Here is a 19,715-nt window from a genome sequence, read left to right on the forward strand (position 1 = left end):
ACAGGACAGAGTACAAGTGTAGAGGGAAAGCAGAAGGGTGGAAGGAGGGGTGATCACAGAATAGGAGCTACAATAAATTATGCACAAAGCGAATGGAGAAGGGTCTTATTTTTTTTTTTAAAGATTTCCAGCTTACTTGAAGATTGAGAAGCCAAGCTGCTGCTGAGTCCACCACAATTACTGATCTCAAGGCTTAAGCCTGGTCTGCTAATGCCAGAACTTCCCTCTGCTGCGGCCTGCCTTTGCGGAAGAAGGACATTACCTCAGAAGGAGCCGGACTGCAGGGGAGAGAGAAGTTCCAGCGTTAGCAGCATCGGCCAATGTATCTCAAGGAGGTTAGATGTATCTGCTGTTGTTGCCCTGCCTGCACAGAGGAAACAGGATAGGAGGGGGGGTTTGGAGATGGGTATGGAGCGCCTCAGAGATGGGAACAGAGCGCCAAGCATGGGAGAGGTGAGAGAGAGAGAGAGGGATTGTCACAGTTGAGAGAGGGAGGGGTGTGGGCGCGTGGTATGTCACGTGGGAGGTTACCTCACTGGCCTCCCACTTAGCCATCTATCCCCCCTTCAATCCATTCATAACTCTGCTGCACGTCTTATCTTCCGCCTGGACCGATATGCTCATATCACCCCTCTCCTCAAGTCACTTCACTGGCTTCCGATCAGGTACCGCATACAGTTCAAGCTTCTCCTAATAACCTACAAATGCACTCAATCTGCAGCCCTTCAATACCTCTCTACCCTTATCTCCCCGTACGCTCCTACCCGAAACCTCCGCTCACAGGACAAATCCCTCCTCTCTGTCCCCTTCTCCACCATCGCCAACTCCAGGCTCCGCCCTTTCTGCCTTGCCTCTCCCTATGCTTGGAACAAACTTCCTGAGCCCATACGCCAAGCCCCCTCCCTGCCCATCTTCAAATCCTTGATCAAAGCCCATCTGTTCAATGTCACCTTCGGCACCTAACCATTTCACCTCTATCCAGGAAATCTGGACTGCCCCAATTTGACTGTCTGCACATGTTGTCCATTAGATTGTAAGCTCCTTTGAGCAGGGACCGTCCTTCTTTGTTAAACTGTACAGCGCTGCGTAACCCTAGTAGCGCTTTAGAAATGTTACGTAGTAGTAGTAGCACTAGGCTCCTCACTGCTCTGGGCCCTCGGGCATTGCCCGGTTGCCCAAATGGTCAGTCAGCCCCTAGTGCCAGCACTAAAAATTGTGTATAAATACATCTGTTTCTAATCATAGCACTGCAAGGTGAGTTTGGTGAGCATGGTTATTTGTGCATCACAGTGTCTACTTATGAAAGTGACAGTGAAAAGTGAAGGAAACTATGGGATCATTAGATCATGAAGGAGCAAAAGGGCACTCAGGGGAGAAAAGGCCACAGCAAAGAGATTGAATGAATTCTATGCTTCAGTTTTTACAGACAAAGATGTAAGAGATCTGCCTGTATCAGAAATGGTTTTCAAGGGTGACAATGTGGAGGAACTGAAAGAAATCTTCGTGAATCTGAAAGACATGCTGAGCCAAATCAAGAAGTTAGTGATAAATCACCTGGACTGGATGGTATACAACCAGGGTGCTGAAAGAATTCACACACGAAATTGCTGATCTGCTGTTAGTGATCTGTAACCTGTCATTAAAATCGTCCATAGCACTTGAAGCCAATGTAACGTTGATTTTTTAAAAGGGTTCCAGGGGTGATCTGTGAAATTACAGACTGGTAAGCCTGACTTCAGTGCCGAGCAAAATAGTGGAAAATATTATAAAGAAAAAAATTACAGAACACATGGAGGGGCATAATCGAACATGAACGCCCATCTCCATGGGCGTTTATCTCCAAGGACTGGTCCGTGAAGGGGTGGGCCAGACCGTATTTTCGAAAAAGATGGGCGTCCATCTTTTGTTTTGATAATACGGTTTGTGCCAGGCAAATGCATCGCATTTGGGCGGATTTGAGCTGGGCGGTATCGGTTTTCAGCGATAATGGAAACCGAAGGCACCCAGCTCAAAAACGAACAAATCCAAGGCATTTGGTCGTGGGAGGGGCCAGGATTCGTAGTGCACTGGTCCCCCTCACATGCCAGGACACCAACTGGGCACCCTAGGGGGCACTTGTAAAAAGTAAAAAAAAAATTAAAATACCTCCCAAGTCCATAGCTCCCTTACCTTGGGTGCTGAGCCCCCCAAATCCCCCCAAAACCCATTGCCCACAACTCTACACCATCACCATAGCACTTATGGCTGAAGGGGGGCACCTAGATGTGGGTACAGTGGGTTCTGGGGGCGGTTTAGAGAGCTCCCATTTAGCAGCACAAGTGTAACAGGTAGGGGGGGAATGGGCCTGGGTCCACCTGCCTGAAGTCCACTGTACCCACTAACATCTGCTCCAGGGACCTGCATACTGCTGTGATGGAGCTGGGTATGGCATTTGAGGCTGGTATACAGGCTGGAAAAAAAAAATTTTTAAGTTCTTTTTTTTGTGGGAGGGGGTTAGTGACCACTGGGGGAGTTGGGGAGGTCATCCCCGATTCCTTCCGGTGGTCATCTGGGCAGTTGGGGCACTTTTGGGGGACTTGTTCGTGAAAAAAAAGAGTCCAAAAAAAGTGACCCAAATTCTCGCTTCTGGCACCCTTCTTTTTTCCATTATCGTCCGAGCGCGCCCATCTCTCCTCGGCCGATAAACACACCACAGTCCCGCCTTCACCACACCTCCGTCACGCCCCCGTCAACTTTGTCCGTTCCCGTGACAGACTGCAGTTGGAGGCACCCAAAATCAGCTTTCGATTATACCGATTTGGGCGCCTATGAGAGAAAGGCGCTCATCTCCCGATTTGGGTCGAAATATGGGCGTCTTTCTCTTTCGAAAATAAGCTGGATAGACAAATATGGTTTAATGGGATGCAGTCAGCATGGGTTTAGCCAAGGGAAGTCTTGCCTCACCAATTTGCTTCATTTCTTTGAAGATGTGAATAAACATGTGAATAAAGGTGAGTCAGTTGATGTAGTATATCTAGATTTTCAGAGAGCTTTTGACAAAGCTTCTTATGAAAGACTCCTGAGAAAATTAAAAAGTCATGGGATAGGAGGCAATGTCGTTTTGTGGATTAGGAATTGATTAGGGTTAAAATGCCATTTTTCTCAGTGGAGGAGGGTGAATAGCGGAGTGCCACAGAGAATTGTACTGGGACTGGTGCTATTTCATATATTTATAAATGAACTGAAAATTGGAACTACAAGTTAGGTGATTAAATTTGCAGATGACACAAAACTATTCAAAACTGTATGTGTCCAGGGAGGGGTTATTTCCACTGGGCTTAGCACCCCCAATCATTTTGAAAATTTAACTCCTTTGCCAGGCAGAATCCCAAAAAGTAGCAAGATTCCATTATATGTACCCCCAGAGATAAGCAGAGGCTTTCCCCAAGTCTACCTTAATACAGATTTATAGATTTTTACTCCAGGAATTTGTCCAAACCTTTTATAAACCCAGCTACATTAACTGCTTTTACCACTTGCAGCGGCAAAGAGTTCCAGAGCTTAACTCTTTGTAATTGTACACTGCCTTGTTATCTTCTGAACATGTATACCCTGGAGGAAAGGAGAAACAGGGGTGATATGATACAGACGTTCAAATATCTGAAAGGTATTAATCCACAAATGAACCTTTTCCGGAGATGGGAAGGCGGTAGAACTAGAGGACATGATATGAGATTGAAGGGGGGCAGACTCAAGAAAAATGTCAGGAAGTATTTTTTCATGGAGAGAGTGGTGGATGCTTGGAATGCTCTCCCGCGGGAGGTGGTGGAGAGGAAAACAGTAACGGAATTCAAACATGCATGGGATAAACATAAAGGAATCCTGTTCCGAGGGAATGGATCCTCAGAAGCTTAGCCGAGATTGGGTGGTGGGAGGCGGGGATAGTGCTGGGCAGACTTATACGGTCTGTGCCCTGAAAATGACAGATACAAATCAAGGTAAGGTATACACAAAAAGTAGCACATATGAGTTTATCTTGTTGGGCAGACTGGATGGACCGTGCAGGTCTTTTTCTGCCGTCATCTACTATGTTACTATGTTACTATGTTCTGAGCAAAAATGGTATATCAAATAATAATAAACTATAAACTATACGTTAAGTGAAAAAAAATTTCTATTTGTTTTAAATGTGCTACTATGGGGCTCATTTTCAAAAGAGAAAAATGTCCAGAAAGTGGCATAATCTGCATTTGGACATTTTTCTCACAAAAACATCCAAATGACATACATGGTAACATACATAGTAGATGACGGCAGATAAAGATCTGTATGGTCCATCTAGTCTGACCGAGTAGGTAAACTCATTACATAAAGGTATTTTTGAAACCAATTTTTAGAAGTTTTTCTATGAAGTGCATTCAAATCACAAAGGGGCATGTTAAGGGGGGGATCTGGATGTTCCTAGCACTTGGACGTTTTTCTGCCATAATGGAACAAAACAACAATATCCAGTGCTATAAGTTGGACTTTTTGGTCTAGACCTGTTTTATTAATGAGTAAGCCACAAAAAAGTGCTCTAAATGACCAGATGACCACTGGAAGGAATCAGGGATGGCCTCCCTGTACTCCCCTAGTGGTCATTAACACTCTCGCACCCCCAAAAAATGCGCTTAAAAAATTACTTACCAGCCTCTTATGTTATACTCAGGTCCATTAGAGCAGCATGCAGGTCCTTGGGAGTAGTGTCGTAGTGGGTGCAGTGCACCGCAGACAGGTGGACCCAGGACCATACCTCTCCCTACCTGTTACACATGTGGTGGAAACTGTGAGCTCTCCAAAGCTCACCAGAAACCCACTGTACCTGCATATAGGTGCCCCCTTCACCCATAAGGGCTACTGAAGTGGTGTACAGTTAGGGATAGAATGTTTGTACGTTTGGGAAGCTTGCCAGGTGCCCTTGGCCTGGATTGGCCGCTGTCGTGGACCGGATGCTGGGCTCGATGGACCCTTGGTCTTTTCCCAGTGTGGCATTACTTATGTACTTATGTGTGGATTTTGGGGGGACTCAGCAGACAAGATAAGAGAACAACGGTGAGATGTGTACCTGGGAGCATTTATTTGAAGTCCACTGCAGTGACCACCTAGGTTGCCCCATTGCTCTGCTGGGATGTCTGTGTGGCCAGTCTACATCCCAATGGCTTGATTTTGTGCGTTTTTCAATTGGATTTTTTTCTTTCAAAAACGGACCAAAAAGATAAACGCACAGAGCATAAAAACATCTAGCAAATAGCCATTTTTGAAAAAAGATAGACATTTTTCTGTTTTTAAAATGGCTATATTCCCCACTTGAATTTTGGACGTTTTTAGCAAACCACCCAAAGTTGAACTTAGATATCATATTGAAAATGCCCCTCCATGCCTTGCTAGAGAGGAGCCAAACATCCACCTCTCTCCCATCTCCTTTAAGACCTTTTAATATTTTCACCCAGCTGAACATCATAGTAACATAGTAACATAGTAGATGACGGCAGAAAAAGACCTGCACGGTCCATCCAGTCTGCCCAACAAGATAAACTCATATGTGCTACTTTTTGTGTATACCTTACTTTGATTTGTACCTGTGCTCTTCAGGGCACAGACCGTATAAGTCTGCCCAGCACTATCCCTGCCTCCCACCACCGGCTCTGGCACAGACCGTATAAGTCTGCCCAGCACTATCCCCGCCTCCCAACCACCAGCCCCGCCTCCTGATCTTGACTAAGCTCCTGAGGATCCATCGTGCTTGGTGTTTCCTCTGGTCTGGTCCCTTGTTTCTGATGCTATATGGGAAAGGGAAATGGGACTTAATATACCACTTTCTGAGGTTTTTGCAACTACATTCAAAGCGGTTTACATATATACAGGTACTTATTTTGTACCAGGGGCAATGGAGGGTTAAGTGACTTGCCCAGAGTGACAAGGAGCTGCAGTGGGAATCGAACTCAGTTCCCCAGGATCAAAATCCACTGCCCTAACCACTAGGCTACTCCTCCACTCCAATGGTGAGATCACGGACCCCACTGTCCCTTCCCATTCCACAGCCTACGGAATAACCCTGCCCACAAAGCTGTGAAACTCTACTCTCTGTCTGAACTCTATGAGAAGGCAGTAATAAGAGGAAGGCAGGTTTTGTCTCAAGTCTGTAAAGTTTCCAAGGACTGCCTTCTGTCGTTATATCCGGCAAATCACAAAACAGCAGGATGCAAGTCACATTCTGCTTCTCTCCCAACATCACCAAAAGGCAAAATCGTCAAAAAAACAACAACCCTGTAGCTTTAAAGTAATATTGTTAATTTGATGCATCAATTCCATATCGTGCATCATTATTGTTAAAATTTAGCATCGGTTGTAATGTTTGCTTATGCTGTTTAGCATCCCGCGAACCAAAAAAACATCAAAACAGATGTATAAACATATCCCAAGTTCACCGATCACCTTTAACTGAACAACACTTTGCGTTAAAGCCATTTGATTTCCTCACACAGTCACACATTACTGTAATTTTTACAGGCTGTCATAACTAACCCCCAGTGAGTACGAGCTCCTCTGACCACATCTGGAAAAGCAACACTGCGTGCCTGACAATCTCGGCTTCACCGGGCACCAAAATCCTAAAACTCTGCTCAAGCTATGTGAAAGGTAAAGTGGGATCAAACCTACTTGCAATTGCTAGAGTTGCTGGGAAAAGCCAGAACTACGACTGTATTTAGCTCCTCTTGGGGGGGGGGGGGGGGGGGAAGCTTCAAAGAGTTTGTTTCCACCAGTATTTATGTTAGTCATCTTTGGCTTTCAGTCGTCAGATTTGTCCCTTTTTATGATCTTACACCAAACTTTCCAGCCTGTTCTTTGCCCTGCTCGGCTAGGTGTGTCACTCACCCAGACTTCTGCCGTTCTGCTCCGCTTCCTTCCTGCTCTCCTCCTGCAGATAGTTTTCCTGAGATTTACTGCGCTTAGGCTGCCTCTTGATGCACTGCATTCTGCCTGCTCTAGCTCAGAAGCTGCGCTCCGGCACCCGCATGGCCCGGGGCGGTCGATGGATCCTTGACACTGTGATGGGCAGGAACGAGGTGCGTGACGTGTCCTTTCGCTCCCCCTCCCAACCGGCTGGGCGGGATTAGCTCTCATGAGCCAGGGCTAGGCAGCAGTGGCCACTGTAGGAGCCTTCGGAGGCAGCTTGGCTTGATGCTGGGCAGGGAGAGCCCTTCCCCAGGGATATACAGCCCGCAGCATCAGGCTTTTCTAGGAACACAAACTCTGCCCCCCAGCGACCTCTAGTGTCCGCTTTGCAGCATAACTAGCACGTGCCTCTTGCATGGCAGAGTTTCTGGCAAGAGGAAGTGACTGAGATTTAAGGACAGACAGAGAGGACCTTTACATCTGTTCATTTCCCCGATTTAATCCTCCTAATTATTAGATTAACTTGGTGACTAGGTGAAATGCAAGAGTTTCAGCAATTACTCTACGGTACTATTCTAGGTGCCTTCCGCGGTCCTGAGATGGAGCTCTGTTAGGTGAGAGTCCAGAAATATGAGGCTAGTATTCCAGCATACAGGATATGAGCTGGACATCCAATGTTCCAGGTGACATTCAAGAACCTGGACTCATCCTTTGGGTGGTACTGGTATGTCTTGTTTTCAGGGTGTCAGGATAACTGATGATGAGATGCCCTGTTGGCACCATCACGGCACAACAATTGCTCAAAAACTTCTTTTGCTACGTTCTGCTTTTCAGATTTTGAGTTTCCATTGCCACTTCTGTCATACTATAGTCAATGTTCTTATGTTTTTTTCCGGATTTGGAGAGAAGTTTATGATGATATACAAACCCAGTATAGGGTTGATCAAAAGGTCTATGACTTTCCTTTGGGTAGTCGAAGCTTCATTTTTTTAAAATAAAAATTAGAATATGTTTCAACAATGACATGACATCTTAGATTGTGATCCAACTAGGGACAGGGAAAGTACTTATTCTGTACCTGTATGTAATATATGTAAAGCAGTTCGGTTGTACTACAGAAAGGTGGAATATCAAGTATCTCATAAACATAAACGTTAATATAAGGTGCTCCTAAAAGTCCCTGTTCTTTATCAAATGATGCATTTGTCATCTTAGAGACACAGTAATGATATTATGAAACAGGTATAGTGGTTTCCAGACATTCTTTGCTGGGAGGTGTGTGTGGACAAGTGTGGTTTCAATATGGTAAAAATGCCCAAAAGGTTTCTTCGTTTTTTTCTTTGCAGGGGATGGGAAGGGTGGGGGGTGGGAGGGGAGGGGGTTCTCAGATGGGAGAAGGGGACTGGGGAGGGGAGCGGGTTCTCAGATGGGAGAAGGGGGCTGGAACTGGGGTCTGAGAAGGGGCCATGAAGGAAAATGGGGGCATGCCTGGGGCTGGTGGGAAAATGGGGCATGCCTGGGTCAGGTGGGAGAATGGGTCTGGGGCTGAAAAGGGGTGCCCTAATGAAAGGCATATGGATGAAGGGGCTGGAACTGGGGGCTAAAAAGGAGGGTAGGTGGGATAAGGGGGCTAGTACTGGGACTGGGGTCTGAAAAGGGGCAGGGGCTGAAACTGTGGGGACTGGGGGCTGAAAAGAAGACAGGGAGAAGTGGCTGGGGCTGAAGCTCAGGAGTGGTGAGAGAAAAGGGCTGGGGTTGAAACTGGGTGCTGACAAGGGGACAGTGAGAAGTGGCTGGGGGCTGAAACTGGACTCTTTAACATTGCTTTTGACTCGTAACCACTTGTAACCACTCGCCTCCACCTACCCTCCTCTCTTCCCTCCTGTTCACATTAATTGATTTGATTTGCTTACTTAATTTTTTTTTTTTTTTTTTTGTCTATTAGATTGTAAGCTCTTTGAGCAGGGACTGTCTTTCGTCTATGTTTGTGCAGCGCTGCGTATGCCTTGTAGCGCTATAGAAATGCTAAATAGTAGTAGTAGTAGTAATAGTGGGGCTGAAACTGGGAGCTGAAAAGGGGGGGCATGTGGCAGTGGCGTACCAAGGGGGGGGCGGTGGGGGCAGTCCGCCCCGGGTGCCAGTGGGTGGGGGGTGCTCCGCTCCCGCCGCCTCCCGTGGCCGTTCCCGCGGTGCCGCACATTAAAAAAAAACCGGCGAAGCAGCGTCGCAGGCAGCGCCTCGTGCCCTGCTTGTAAAAAAATCAAATCTCCTTCTCCTCCTCGTCTTGACGTCGACTCGGGCCTTCCAATCAATTTGATTGGAAGGCCCGAGTCGACGTCAAGATGAGGAGAAGGAAGGAGATTTGATTTTTTTTTTACAAGCAGGGCACGAGGCGCTGCCTGCGACGCTGCTTCGCCGGTGGGGAAGGAGAGGGGCGAAAGGGACTCGGGTGGGGGTGTTCAGAGGGGAGAAGGGGACTGGGGTGGGGGTCTCAGACAGGGGAGGGGATCTCAGAGGGGAGAAGGGAAGGGGAGAAGGGGACTGGGGTGGGGGTCTCAGACGGGGGAAGGGGTGGGGAGAAGGGGACTGGGGTGGGGGTGTTCAGAGGGGAGAAGGGGACTGGGGTGGGGATCTCAGACAGGGGAGAAGGGGACTGGGGTGGGGGTGTTCAGAGGGGAAAAGGGGAGGGGAGAAGGGGACTGGGGTGGGGATCTCACAGGGGAGGGGAGAGGAGAAGGGGACTGGGGTGGGGATCTCAGATAGGGGAGGGGACTGGGATGGGGATCTCAGAGGGGAGAAGGGGACTGGGGTGGGGGTGTTCAGAGGAGAGAAGGGGACTGGGGTGGGGGTCTCAGACAGGGGAGGGGAGAAGGGGACTGTGGTGGGGGTCTCAGACAGGAAAAGGGGAGGGGAGAAGGGGACTGGGGTGGGGGTGTTCAGAGGGGAAAAGGGGAGGGGAGAAGGGGACTGGGGTGGGGGTCTCAGACAGGGGAGGGGAGAAGGGGACTGGGGTGGGGGTGTTCAGAGGAGAGAAGGGGACTGGGGTGGGGGTCTCAGACAGGGGAGGGGAGAAGGGGACTGTGGTGGGGGTCTCAGACAGGAAAAGGGGAGGGGAGAAGGGGACTGGGGTGGGGGTGTTCAGAGGGGAGAAGGGGGCTGGAACTGGGGGCTGAAAAAAGGGGCAGAGAGAGAGAGAGGGGACAGATCCTAGATGGAAGGGGGAGCGAGAGGGAGGGCAGACCCTGGATGGATGGGAGAGGGAGGGCAAATGGTGGATTGAAGGGGCAGAGAGAAAGGGCATGCAGTGGATGGAAGGGACGGCAGAGAGGGCTGACACTGGATGGCAGAGAGAGAGAGAGAGAGAGTGAAGACAGATGCTGGATGGAAGGAAGACGGTGAAAAGAAGATGAGGAAAGCAGAAACCAGAGACAACAAACTGTAAATAAAATATATTTTTTTATTTTTTTTTGCTTTAGGATAAAGTATTGTAGATATGTTAAATGTTTATAATAGAACATGTAAATAAGGTAATCTTTTTATTGGACTAATTTTAATACATTTTGACTAACTTTCGGAGAACAAAACCCCCTTCCTCAGGTCAGGATAGGATACTGTAACAGCACTATACTGTACTGACCCGAGGACGGAGGTTTTGGCCTCTGAAAGCTAAATGTATTAGTCCAATAAAATGGTATTAATTTACTTTCTATATTTGTTTTATTTCTATTTGTTAATTTGTAAAGTGGTGATTGGTACTTGTTAGTTTTTTTCAAATTTACATCTGCTGTCTTTATATTTTGCACAGTACTAGGGGACAGTTTCTGTTTCTGTGGTGTTGCATTGTATGCAGAGTCTGGCATTGGGGGTTCAGTTTAATTTTTGTCTAAATAGAAAGTTTATGATTACTTATTCTATAGTGGATTAGGGTGTATCTGTGTTTGTGAAAAAGACATGGCTTTCAGTTGGCATTGACTGTGCAGGATCTACGATCTGTACTATTCTGTCTGGTTTCATTTTACAATAGGTGAATTGATGTTCTAGTGCTCACTGTAGTGTTTAAGATGCTTTCCTTTTCCTTGTGTGACTCATAGAAATGACTGCTTATGGTATGGTAGAATTGCTCTATAGGTCCTGAGTGTTTTGTATTCTCGGCATGCCTAGTACTGGATTTGGGGGGGGGGGGGGGTTAAAAAATGACCGGCCCCGGGTGTCAACTACCCTAGGTACGCCACTGGCATGTGGGAGATGTGGGCTGGAGCTAGAACTAGGGGCAGGTGGGATAAGGGGGCTGGAACTGGGGGCTGAAAAAATGAGGCAGAGAGAGGGGACAGATCCTGGAGGGAAGAGGGAGCGAGAGGGAGGGCAGACCCTGGATGGATGGGAGAGGGAGGGCAAATGGTGGATTGATGGGGCAGAGAGAAAGGGCAGACAGTGGATGGAAGGGATAGAAAGGGCAGACAGTGAATGGAAGGGGGAGATAGAGAGGGCAGATGTGGATGGAAGGTGCAGGGAGAAGGGGCAGACATTGGATGGAGGGGACAGCAGAGGGCAGACACTGGATGGCAGAGAGAGAATGAAGACAGATGCTGGATGGAAGGAAGACAGTGAAAAGAAGATGAGGAAAGCAGAAACTAGAGACAACAAACTGTAAATAAAATATATATTTTTATGTTTTTGCTTTAGGATAAAGTAGTATTGTAGCTGTGTTAATAAATGTTTATAATAGAACTTGTAAACAAGGTAATCTTTTTATTAGACTAATTTTAATACATTTTGACTAACGTTTGGAGAACAAAACTCCCTTCCTCAGGTCAGGATAGGATACTGTAACAGCACTATACTGTATTGACCTGAGGAAGGATGTTTTGGCCTCTGAAAGCTAAATGTATTAGTCCAATAAAATGGTATTATTTTATTTTCTGTATTTGTTTTATTTCTATTTGTTAATTTGTAAAGTGGTGATTGGTATTTGTTAGTTTTTTCAAATTTACATCTGCTGTCTTTATATTTTGCACAGTACTAGGGGACAGTTTCTGTTTCTGTGGTGTTGCATTGTATGCAGAGTCTGGCATTGGGGGTTCAGTTTAATTTTTGTCTAAATAGAAAGTTTATGATTACTTATTCTATAGTGGATTAGGGTGTATCTGTATTTGTGAAAAAGACATGGCTTTCAGTTGGCATTGACTGTGCAGGATCTACGATCTGTACTATTCTGTCTGGTTTCATTTTACAATAGGTGAATTGATGTTCTAGTGCTCACTGTAGTGTTTAAGATGCTTTCCTTTTCCTTGTGTGACTCGTAGAAATGACTGCTTATGGTATGGTAGAATTGCTCTATAGGTCCTGAGTGTTTTGTATTCTCGGCATGCCTAGTACTGGATTTGGGGGGGGGGGTGTTAAAAAATGACCGGCCCCGGGTGTCAACTACCCTAGGTACGCCACTGCTTAAACCTTAAAGCAATTAAATCTTTAGTCATAACTGACTGAAAATTCTGAATAGTATTAATTTTTTCCTTTAGTTGACACAAATCCTCAGTAACCTTTTTACCTTCTTGTTCCAATTAAGAATCTTCTGTTCTTGAGAACATAAAGCAGATTTAAAGTTACTTAAGAGCAAACAGTAGTTCTCAAGACTTGGACAGCCTCCCGTATTGACTCCAAGGAAAAAGCTGTTGGTCTCTAAAAACAGAAAGCTGAAGACATCAATCGTGGAACAAGTTTTCTACTTGTGCCTAGAGCAGTACGATCTACAGAGACCAAAGGCAGACCCCCTGCTCCTTTAGAATCCTCTCCAGGAGATTACAGTGGCAAAGCATCTCCCTGAGGCGTGTCTCCAACCTCCACCACACCTGCAACAGAGTCTTTGCCTCTCACAGTTTCCTCCAGTCCGCACTTCTCATTTCCTGTGAGGGGACTGAGCCAGGCATGGTCGCATCGTCAAGCCACAGATGCCTGGAGAGTTGTTCCCTATCGGGCCTCAAGAATCTTATTATTATTATTATTAGCATTTGTATAGCGCTACCAGACGCACGCAGCGCTGAACACCTGATACAACGAGACAGTCCCTGCTCAAAAGAGCTTACAATCTAAATCTTCACGCTGAAAGGAAAACACCGAGTCATCCGACAGTGATATTGAATTGTGACAGAGAGTTGAGGCAGGTCAAGTGTCAGTCCATCGCACCCGAAGTAACTGGCAGCTGAGAGGACAGAGGAGGGAGGATTAGCTGTCTGCCACGACTTACATTTAGGCATGTTGAAGAAAACTGAAAATGACCCTGTCATCAAGGTGAGGCTGCCACCGTCTTGGATCGTCTGGTTTTTAAAGATTTCCTCTCTCACTATCTGTCTTCAGTCTCCGCACCTATACTTTTCCTTCCCAAAACAACAAGAGACTGCCAGAGCTCCATGATTTGTATAGTATTTGGATATGTAGATTTATCTTCAAAAAGCCCACACATTGATAGGCAGATTCAGTTTGTATAGATCCATGTACCGTGAAACAAAACTATTCCCTTAGAAACAAACACCTTGGAGAATAGGATTTGTATGATCAGCAATCCATATATGGACAATTTCTTGGCCTTACAAAGAAAACCCTCAGATGTTATAGCCAATCCTATTAGAGCAGCAGGCTAGGCTACTGGAGTAGCCTAGTGGTCGGCGCAGTGCACTGTGGAGAAGGGTACCCAGGCCCATAATCCCCTCTAACTGTTAAACTTATGGTGGAAAGTGTGAGCCCACCAAAAACCTACTGTACCCACAGCGTTTCCAAAGCCATGAGCGGAGGTGCGGGAGATTGAGCCGCAACAGTGTCACCGAAGCCACGATCAGAGTTCAGGAGCAGCAAAGGGACGTGACCGGAGATCCCGGAACCCACCCAGCCAGGAGCGGAGGCGCAGGAGCAGCAAAGGGAAGCGACCACTTCTGAAGATGCAGTGACAAACCACCAAGTGGAGTTCACGCAGTGTGCTTCCTGGCAAATCGGCCCCTGGCCCCTAGTGCAAGCCCTTGCACTAGGGGCCGGGTCTTGAGTCTTGTCACCAAACAAACTGAAGGTCTGGAAGAGTGTTGTGGAGGGGCCCCTGAGGCCTAGCCAGGCGGAAGCAGAGATACTGGGCAGTGAGAAGACGCAACCACATGGTTCGAGACGAGCCTTGTAGGTCGGGAGTGAAGGCACAGGGCAGCCAGAGGGCGCAATCACAGCGAGAGGTGTGCCATCACCATCACCCAATGACTGGACTGAGGTCGGAACACCGGAGAGGAACGGGGCCTTAGGGAAGGCCCGACCAAAGAGCGCTGACCCTCCCCTGGGAACTGGTGAGGGACAATGTGGCTACCTGAGGTCCAAATGGTGGAACTCAGTTCCGAAGATTACACGAAGCATTACAAACTATCTTCAATTCAGAAAAGAACTGAAAACCTACCTCTACAAGAAATTCTATGGATAATATATGTCACCAATTATCTAGACAAATTTTGTAAATGCAATTTAGACAAATCTGTAACTACCTCTTCCTGTATACTCTGTGAATAATATGTGCTACTCCTCTGTCATATCTCCCCTCTCCCACCTTTCTTCCAAATCTAGACAAATTTGCAACTGTAATAAAACACTGTAATTCCTACTGACTGTCAACTAAAAGCCACATTGAACCAAAACTTGTTTTGGATAATTGTGTGATACAAGAATGAATAAATAAATAAAGGCGACACCTGCGGCCATAATGGTAATTGTAGTGCTGTACAGTTAGGTACAGTAGGTGTTTGGTGGGGTTTGGAGGGCTCACTATACAGTATAAGGGAGCAATGGTGAGATGTGTACCTTGGAGCTTTTATGTGACATCCACAGCTGTGCCCCCTAGGGCGCCCCATTGCTCTCCTGGGATGTCTGTGTGGCCAGGCTACTAAGAATACTGGCTCCTCCTACATCTCAATGACTTGATTTTGTTCATTTTTCACTTGGATTTTTTTTTTTTCAAAAACGGACTAGAAAGATAAATGCACAGAGCACAAAAACATCTAGCAAATAGCTATTTTCCAAAAAAAAAAAAGATACATTTTTCTGTTTTGAAAATGGTCATTTTCACTACTTGATTTCTGGACATTTTCAGCAAAATGTCCAAAGTTAGACTTAGACATCATATCGAAAATGCCCCTCCACCTTATTACGGGTCCATGTCCCAAAATATATGTTGGGCAGGCCACTCGGCCCTTTAAGATACGTTTGAATGAAAACAGAAGTTGTTTGAAGAATACTCAGATACAGACTCTGATGGTAGAACACTTTGTGCTGAACGAACATGAGTTCACCTCACTACATTGTTGCATAGTAAATTTTAATTTAATTTAATTTTTGGCATTTAATTTAATTTGGCATTTGTAGTCCGCTTAACTGTAAAGGTCTCGGCGGATTGCATACAAAGTCATGTGCAATTCATTTTTGAAACAGGAACATAATGTACAATCATGTGAGCAGAGTATTTGTTACATTAGAACAGACTGAAAGGAACAACAATTTGATAAATGGGCCATTAGGGTTTAAACAGGTTTTCAGCTAGAATAAACTTATGGCTCTATTGCCTTTAAACATGACAGCTTTAAACATGTTTTCTACAAGATAAACCTACTACTACTACTACTATTTAGCATTTCTATAGCGCTACAAGGCGTACGCAGCGCTGCACAAACATCGAGGAAAGACAGTCCCTGCTCAAAGAGCTTACAATCTAATAGACAAGAAATAAAGTAAGCAAATCAAATCAATTAATGTGTACAGGAAGGAGGAGAGGAGGGTAGGTGGAGGCGAGTGGTTACGAGTCAAAAGCAATGTTAAAGAAGTGGGCTTTCAGTCTAGATTTAAAGGTGGCCAAGGATGGGATAAGACGTAGGGGCTCAGGAAGTTTATTCCAGGCGTAGGGTGCAGTGAGACAGAAGGCGCGAAGTCTGGAGTTGGCAGTAGTGGAGAAGGGAACAGATAAGAAGGATTTATCCATGGAGCGGAGTGCACGGGAAGGGGTGTAGGGAAGGACGAGTGTGGAGAGATACTGGGGAGCAGCAGAGTGAGTACATTTATAGGTTAGTAGAAGAAGCTTGAACAGGATGCGAAAACCAATGGCCTATGGCCTCTAAACAGGACAGTGAGTCTCCTTTTGACTGTTTTCTGGATTAGGTAGCCGGGTTAGCACTAACTGTATGGCATGGTCATAAAAGATCTAGCAATTTTGGGTGGCTTGTGTTCCATAGCATTTCTGAAACAGCCAAGATTTGAATAGGTTTGCAAAAGCGTAGGTAGTCCATTGTAGTTCTGATCTCTGGGGTCAGATAATTCCATAATTCAGCCCCTTTTCCCCACCAGAGTAGTGTTTGAAGGTTTTTATTTTTCAGTCGGCAGGTTTGGTAGTTAGGTGGTAAAAGCCTAATGTCTAATGAGGATCTGAGGGCTCTCTTGGTTTTGTGCAGTGGCGTAGCCAAGGGTGGGCTTGGGTGGGCCCAGGCCCACCCGCTTTGGCCTCAGGCCCACCTAGTACCAGCATGGCTATAATGTGGCTGGCAGGGATTCCCAAGCCCCACCAGCCGAAAACTCGAACAACTGTCCCTCCTGCATACCTTGTAAATAGCATATCTTCGCCTGCAGTGAGCAGTGACTGATGCATACTGCTCGCACCGGCCCCATAGCCTTCGCTCTGATGTATTCTTGCCTAGGCAGAAACAGGAAGTTGCATCAGAGGGAAGGGTATGGAGCCAGCATCAGCAGTGTGTATTAGTTGCTGCCCGTTGCCGGTGAAAATCTACTATTTAAAAGGTATTCAGGAGAGGGAGGATATTTGAGAGACCATATGGCATGCAGGTGAGAGAAGAGACCACATCATCTGTGGGATGAGGCGGGGTTCTTCTGCCCACCCATCTTGGGCCCAGGCCCACCCAAACTTTGGTGTCTGACTACGCCCCTGGTTTTGTGTAATTGTATGTGTTTTTGTAAGCATTCTGGTAGCGAGCCATAAATTCCTCTGTAAATTAATGTCAGGAGTTTGAATTCTACTCTGGCTTTAATTGGGAGCCAGTGTAGTTGTGTGAGGAATGAGGTAGCATGGTCATGCCATTTCCCTCCTCCTATCAGTTATGCAGCAGCATTTTCCACAATCTGGAGTCAGTGATTTGTCTGATAGTCCTAGGTAAACAATGTTGTAGTAATTCAAGGTTGTAAGGACCAGTGTCTGAAAATGGTTTGTATGTAACAAGTGTTTGATGTGTCGAAGTAATTTAAGTTTGAAAAAAACATTTCCATATGACTGTGCTAATTTGAGTTGTCATTGTTAATTGAGAGTCTATCCAGATTCCAAGTAGCTTGATCTTTGTCTTGATGGCAATAATGGTTCCTGCTAGTTGGGGAGTGTTGACGGTGATTTGGTTGATAGATTTCCTACCCAGAGTATGTTAGTCTTGTCTGGGTTTATTTTTAGCTTAAGTGAGCAGAACCAAGAGAAAAGAGATTTGAAGACTGTGTTCATCAGTGTAGTCAAGTCTCGACCTTGGAACAATAGGACAATGTCATCCGCATAAAAGAAAACTTCCGAGAGGGTTCAGGATTTCTCCCATGCCTCTTAGGTAGAAGTTAACAAGAATAGGGGATAGAGGGGATCCTTGTGATACTCCATGTTGCATTGGGTTTCAGAAGATCACTCGAACTGTGCAAAGAACAACAATGGACATTTAATTTGAAAAGAGAAGAACCAAGGGTTTTAAATCAGAGAATTGAATGGAAAAATTTCTTTTGAGTGAAATTATTTTGTATAGAGACAGGAAATGATGTTAACAAATTTGGTCTTTAAACAGGAAGAGCTTCCTGTAGCCATGATGTGGGACACCCTGGTGATGCTGAAAAATGAGAGTGCAATTAATAGCTGGCAAGTACTTTATATGTTAAGCTTGGTTTTTTTACATCGTTTTGATTATTTTGGTTTTTTTGCTGGTATTATGAACACTATTTGAACATATGGTTTTGTGGTTTTACAGGTTTTTGAGAGTTGCTTTGCATGTTTTTAGATTTAACCAGGACACCTTGATACAGCTATGGGCAAACCTCTGGCCATAGCTGGTGTGGTTTGCAGCACAAGAAGCACATTCATCTTGAAAAGCTACATTTTTCTATTTGTGTTTAGTCACCAAAAGAAAGGGTAACCAGCAAATATTGACACAACAGCTAGATTTAAGGATTTAAAGGATAAAGGGTTTTTTATGCCTATGATTGGAACCACCCTGCTATTAGACAAAATAAGTTGGCAGGTTGGGTTCTGAGGCTTTTTCCCCCTTTATTTTATCATACTATGCTGCTGTATAACAGCTACATACAATTTTGAGTGTTATTGTATTGTCAGCCTAAAGAAGAGTGTTTTGGAAATATTGACATATCCCATGTCATTTCTAACAACAACCCACTCCTAATGTAAACAGGCTTGTTTGTTCTGTAATACCTGTCCTTTAGAGTCTGCATATATTGGAGCAGTCTCTTCATGTATGTCTCCTGATGGAAACCTCTACCATTTTTGTCACTTTCCTTAATACCAGCTCTTGCCTCTTTATGTCCTTAACAAGACACAGTTTCCAAAATTGATCATAGTACTCCAAGTGAGGCCTTATCAGGTCTTGTGTATGGGCATTATCATCTCCTCCCTTCTGCTTGTTATGCCCCTAACTATGCAGCCTAGCATCCTTCTGGCTTTGGCCACTGCCTTGTTACATTGTTGTGCTACCTTGAGATCTTCAGACAGTCTCACCCCAAGGGCTCTCTCCTGGTCCATGCACATCAGCCTCTTCTCTCCTATTGCATAAAAGCTCCCCTGGGTTTCTGCATCCCAGATCCATTATTCTGCTTTTTTATGCATTAAAGGTTGACTCCCTAAGTAACAAAGTAAGGGGAAGCTCGCTCAATAGAACGTACAATCAATACAACACAAAGAGCAAGCTATACTCAGCAAGGCTAAAACACCTAAAAAGAGATAAACGGGGGGAAAAGACCTCAGAAAGCTGTGGTCACCAGCTCAATAGCTGGCTGAAAAATCACAGGGACGGTCAAATAAAACCAAGCCAAGCTAAGTTCAATTTACGTTTGATTCATTACAACTTGAGAACTGCTGTGGAGAGCTTTTGCCTTATGAATGTTTTTTGCACAAAAACTATAAGAAAATTTTAAAAACCTGTTAATGCACATCAGACTAGATTGGGGGGGGGGTTTATGACCGATGATGCTTTGATGTACCCATGCATACCTCCTATTCACCCCCACCCTGCTAGACTGTCATTGAAATGCTTTGATGCTTCACTTATATGTACTATCAACTAACACATTTGCTTATTTCCGATCTGACGAAGAAGGGCAACCTTCGAAAGCTAATCAAGAAATGTATTAATTTATGTCCAATAAAAAAGGTATCATCTTATTTTCTTCTCCATGTTTTATTTTGTTTGATTTCTATTGATAACCTTTAAGAGTGGACTAACACAGCTACCACACCTCTCTACTTATGACCGATGATTAAAGCCGAGAACTGTGGTTTGAACGACTTTGATACTGATTTTTCAAAAAGCTATTGAGCTGATAACCACAGCTTTCTGAGGCCTTTTCTCCCGTTTATCTCTTTTTAGGTGTTTTATCCTTGCTGAGTATAGCTCACTCTTTGTGTTGTATTGACGATTAAAGGTTGACTACCAAATATTTGACTAGTCTTCTAGTGTTTGTAGATAATTTCTCATTTTGCTTTCTCCCTCTGCAATGTTCACTCTGTTGCAGACCTATATGGG

At 45.3% G+C, this 19,715-nt stretch overlaps 1 protein-coding gene across 3 annotated transcripts in view; it reads right to left on the reverse strand.

The window, feature by feature from the left end:
• PLCD1 (phospholipase C delta 1) overlaps window positions 1–19,715 on the reverse strand; it is a 187,466-nt gene that overhangs the window by 134,785 nt on the left and 32,966 nt on the right. Inside the window, exon 1 of one of the 3 annotated variants that reach the window (XM_030197903.1) lies at window positions 6,895–7,124. The exons of the other annotated variants lie outside the window; for them this stretch is intronic. Within the exon in view, the coding sequence (XP_030053763.1) occupies window positions 6,895–6,994 (100 nt within the window). The 5' untranslated portion in view covers window positions 6,995–7,124. Of the gene's footprint in view, window positions 1–6,894; window positions 7,125–19,715 lie in introns of those variants that run through there. 3 annotated transcript variants of the gene reach the window in all.

Source organism: Microcaecilia unicolor, chromosome 1, assembly GCF_901765095.1.
Source record: "Microcaecilia unicolor chromosome 1, aMicUni1.1, whole genome shotgun sequence".
Taxonomy (NCBI): Eukaryota; Metazoa; Chordata; class Amphibia; order Gymnophiona; family Siphonopidae; genus Microcaecilia; species Microcaecilia unicolor.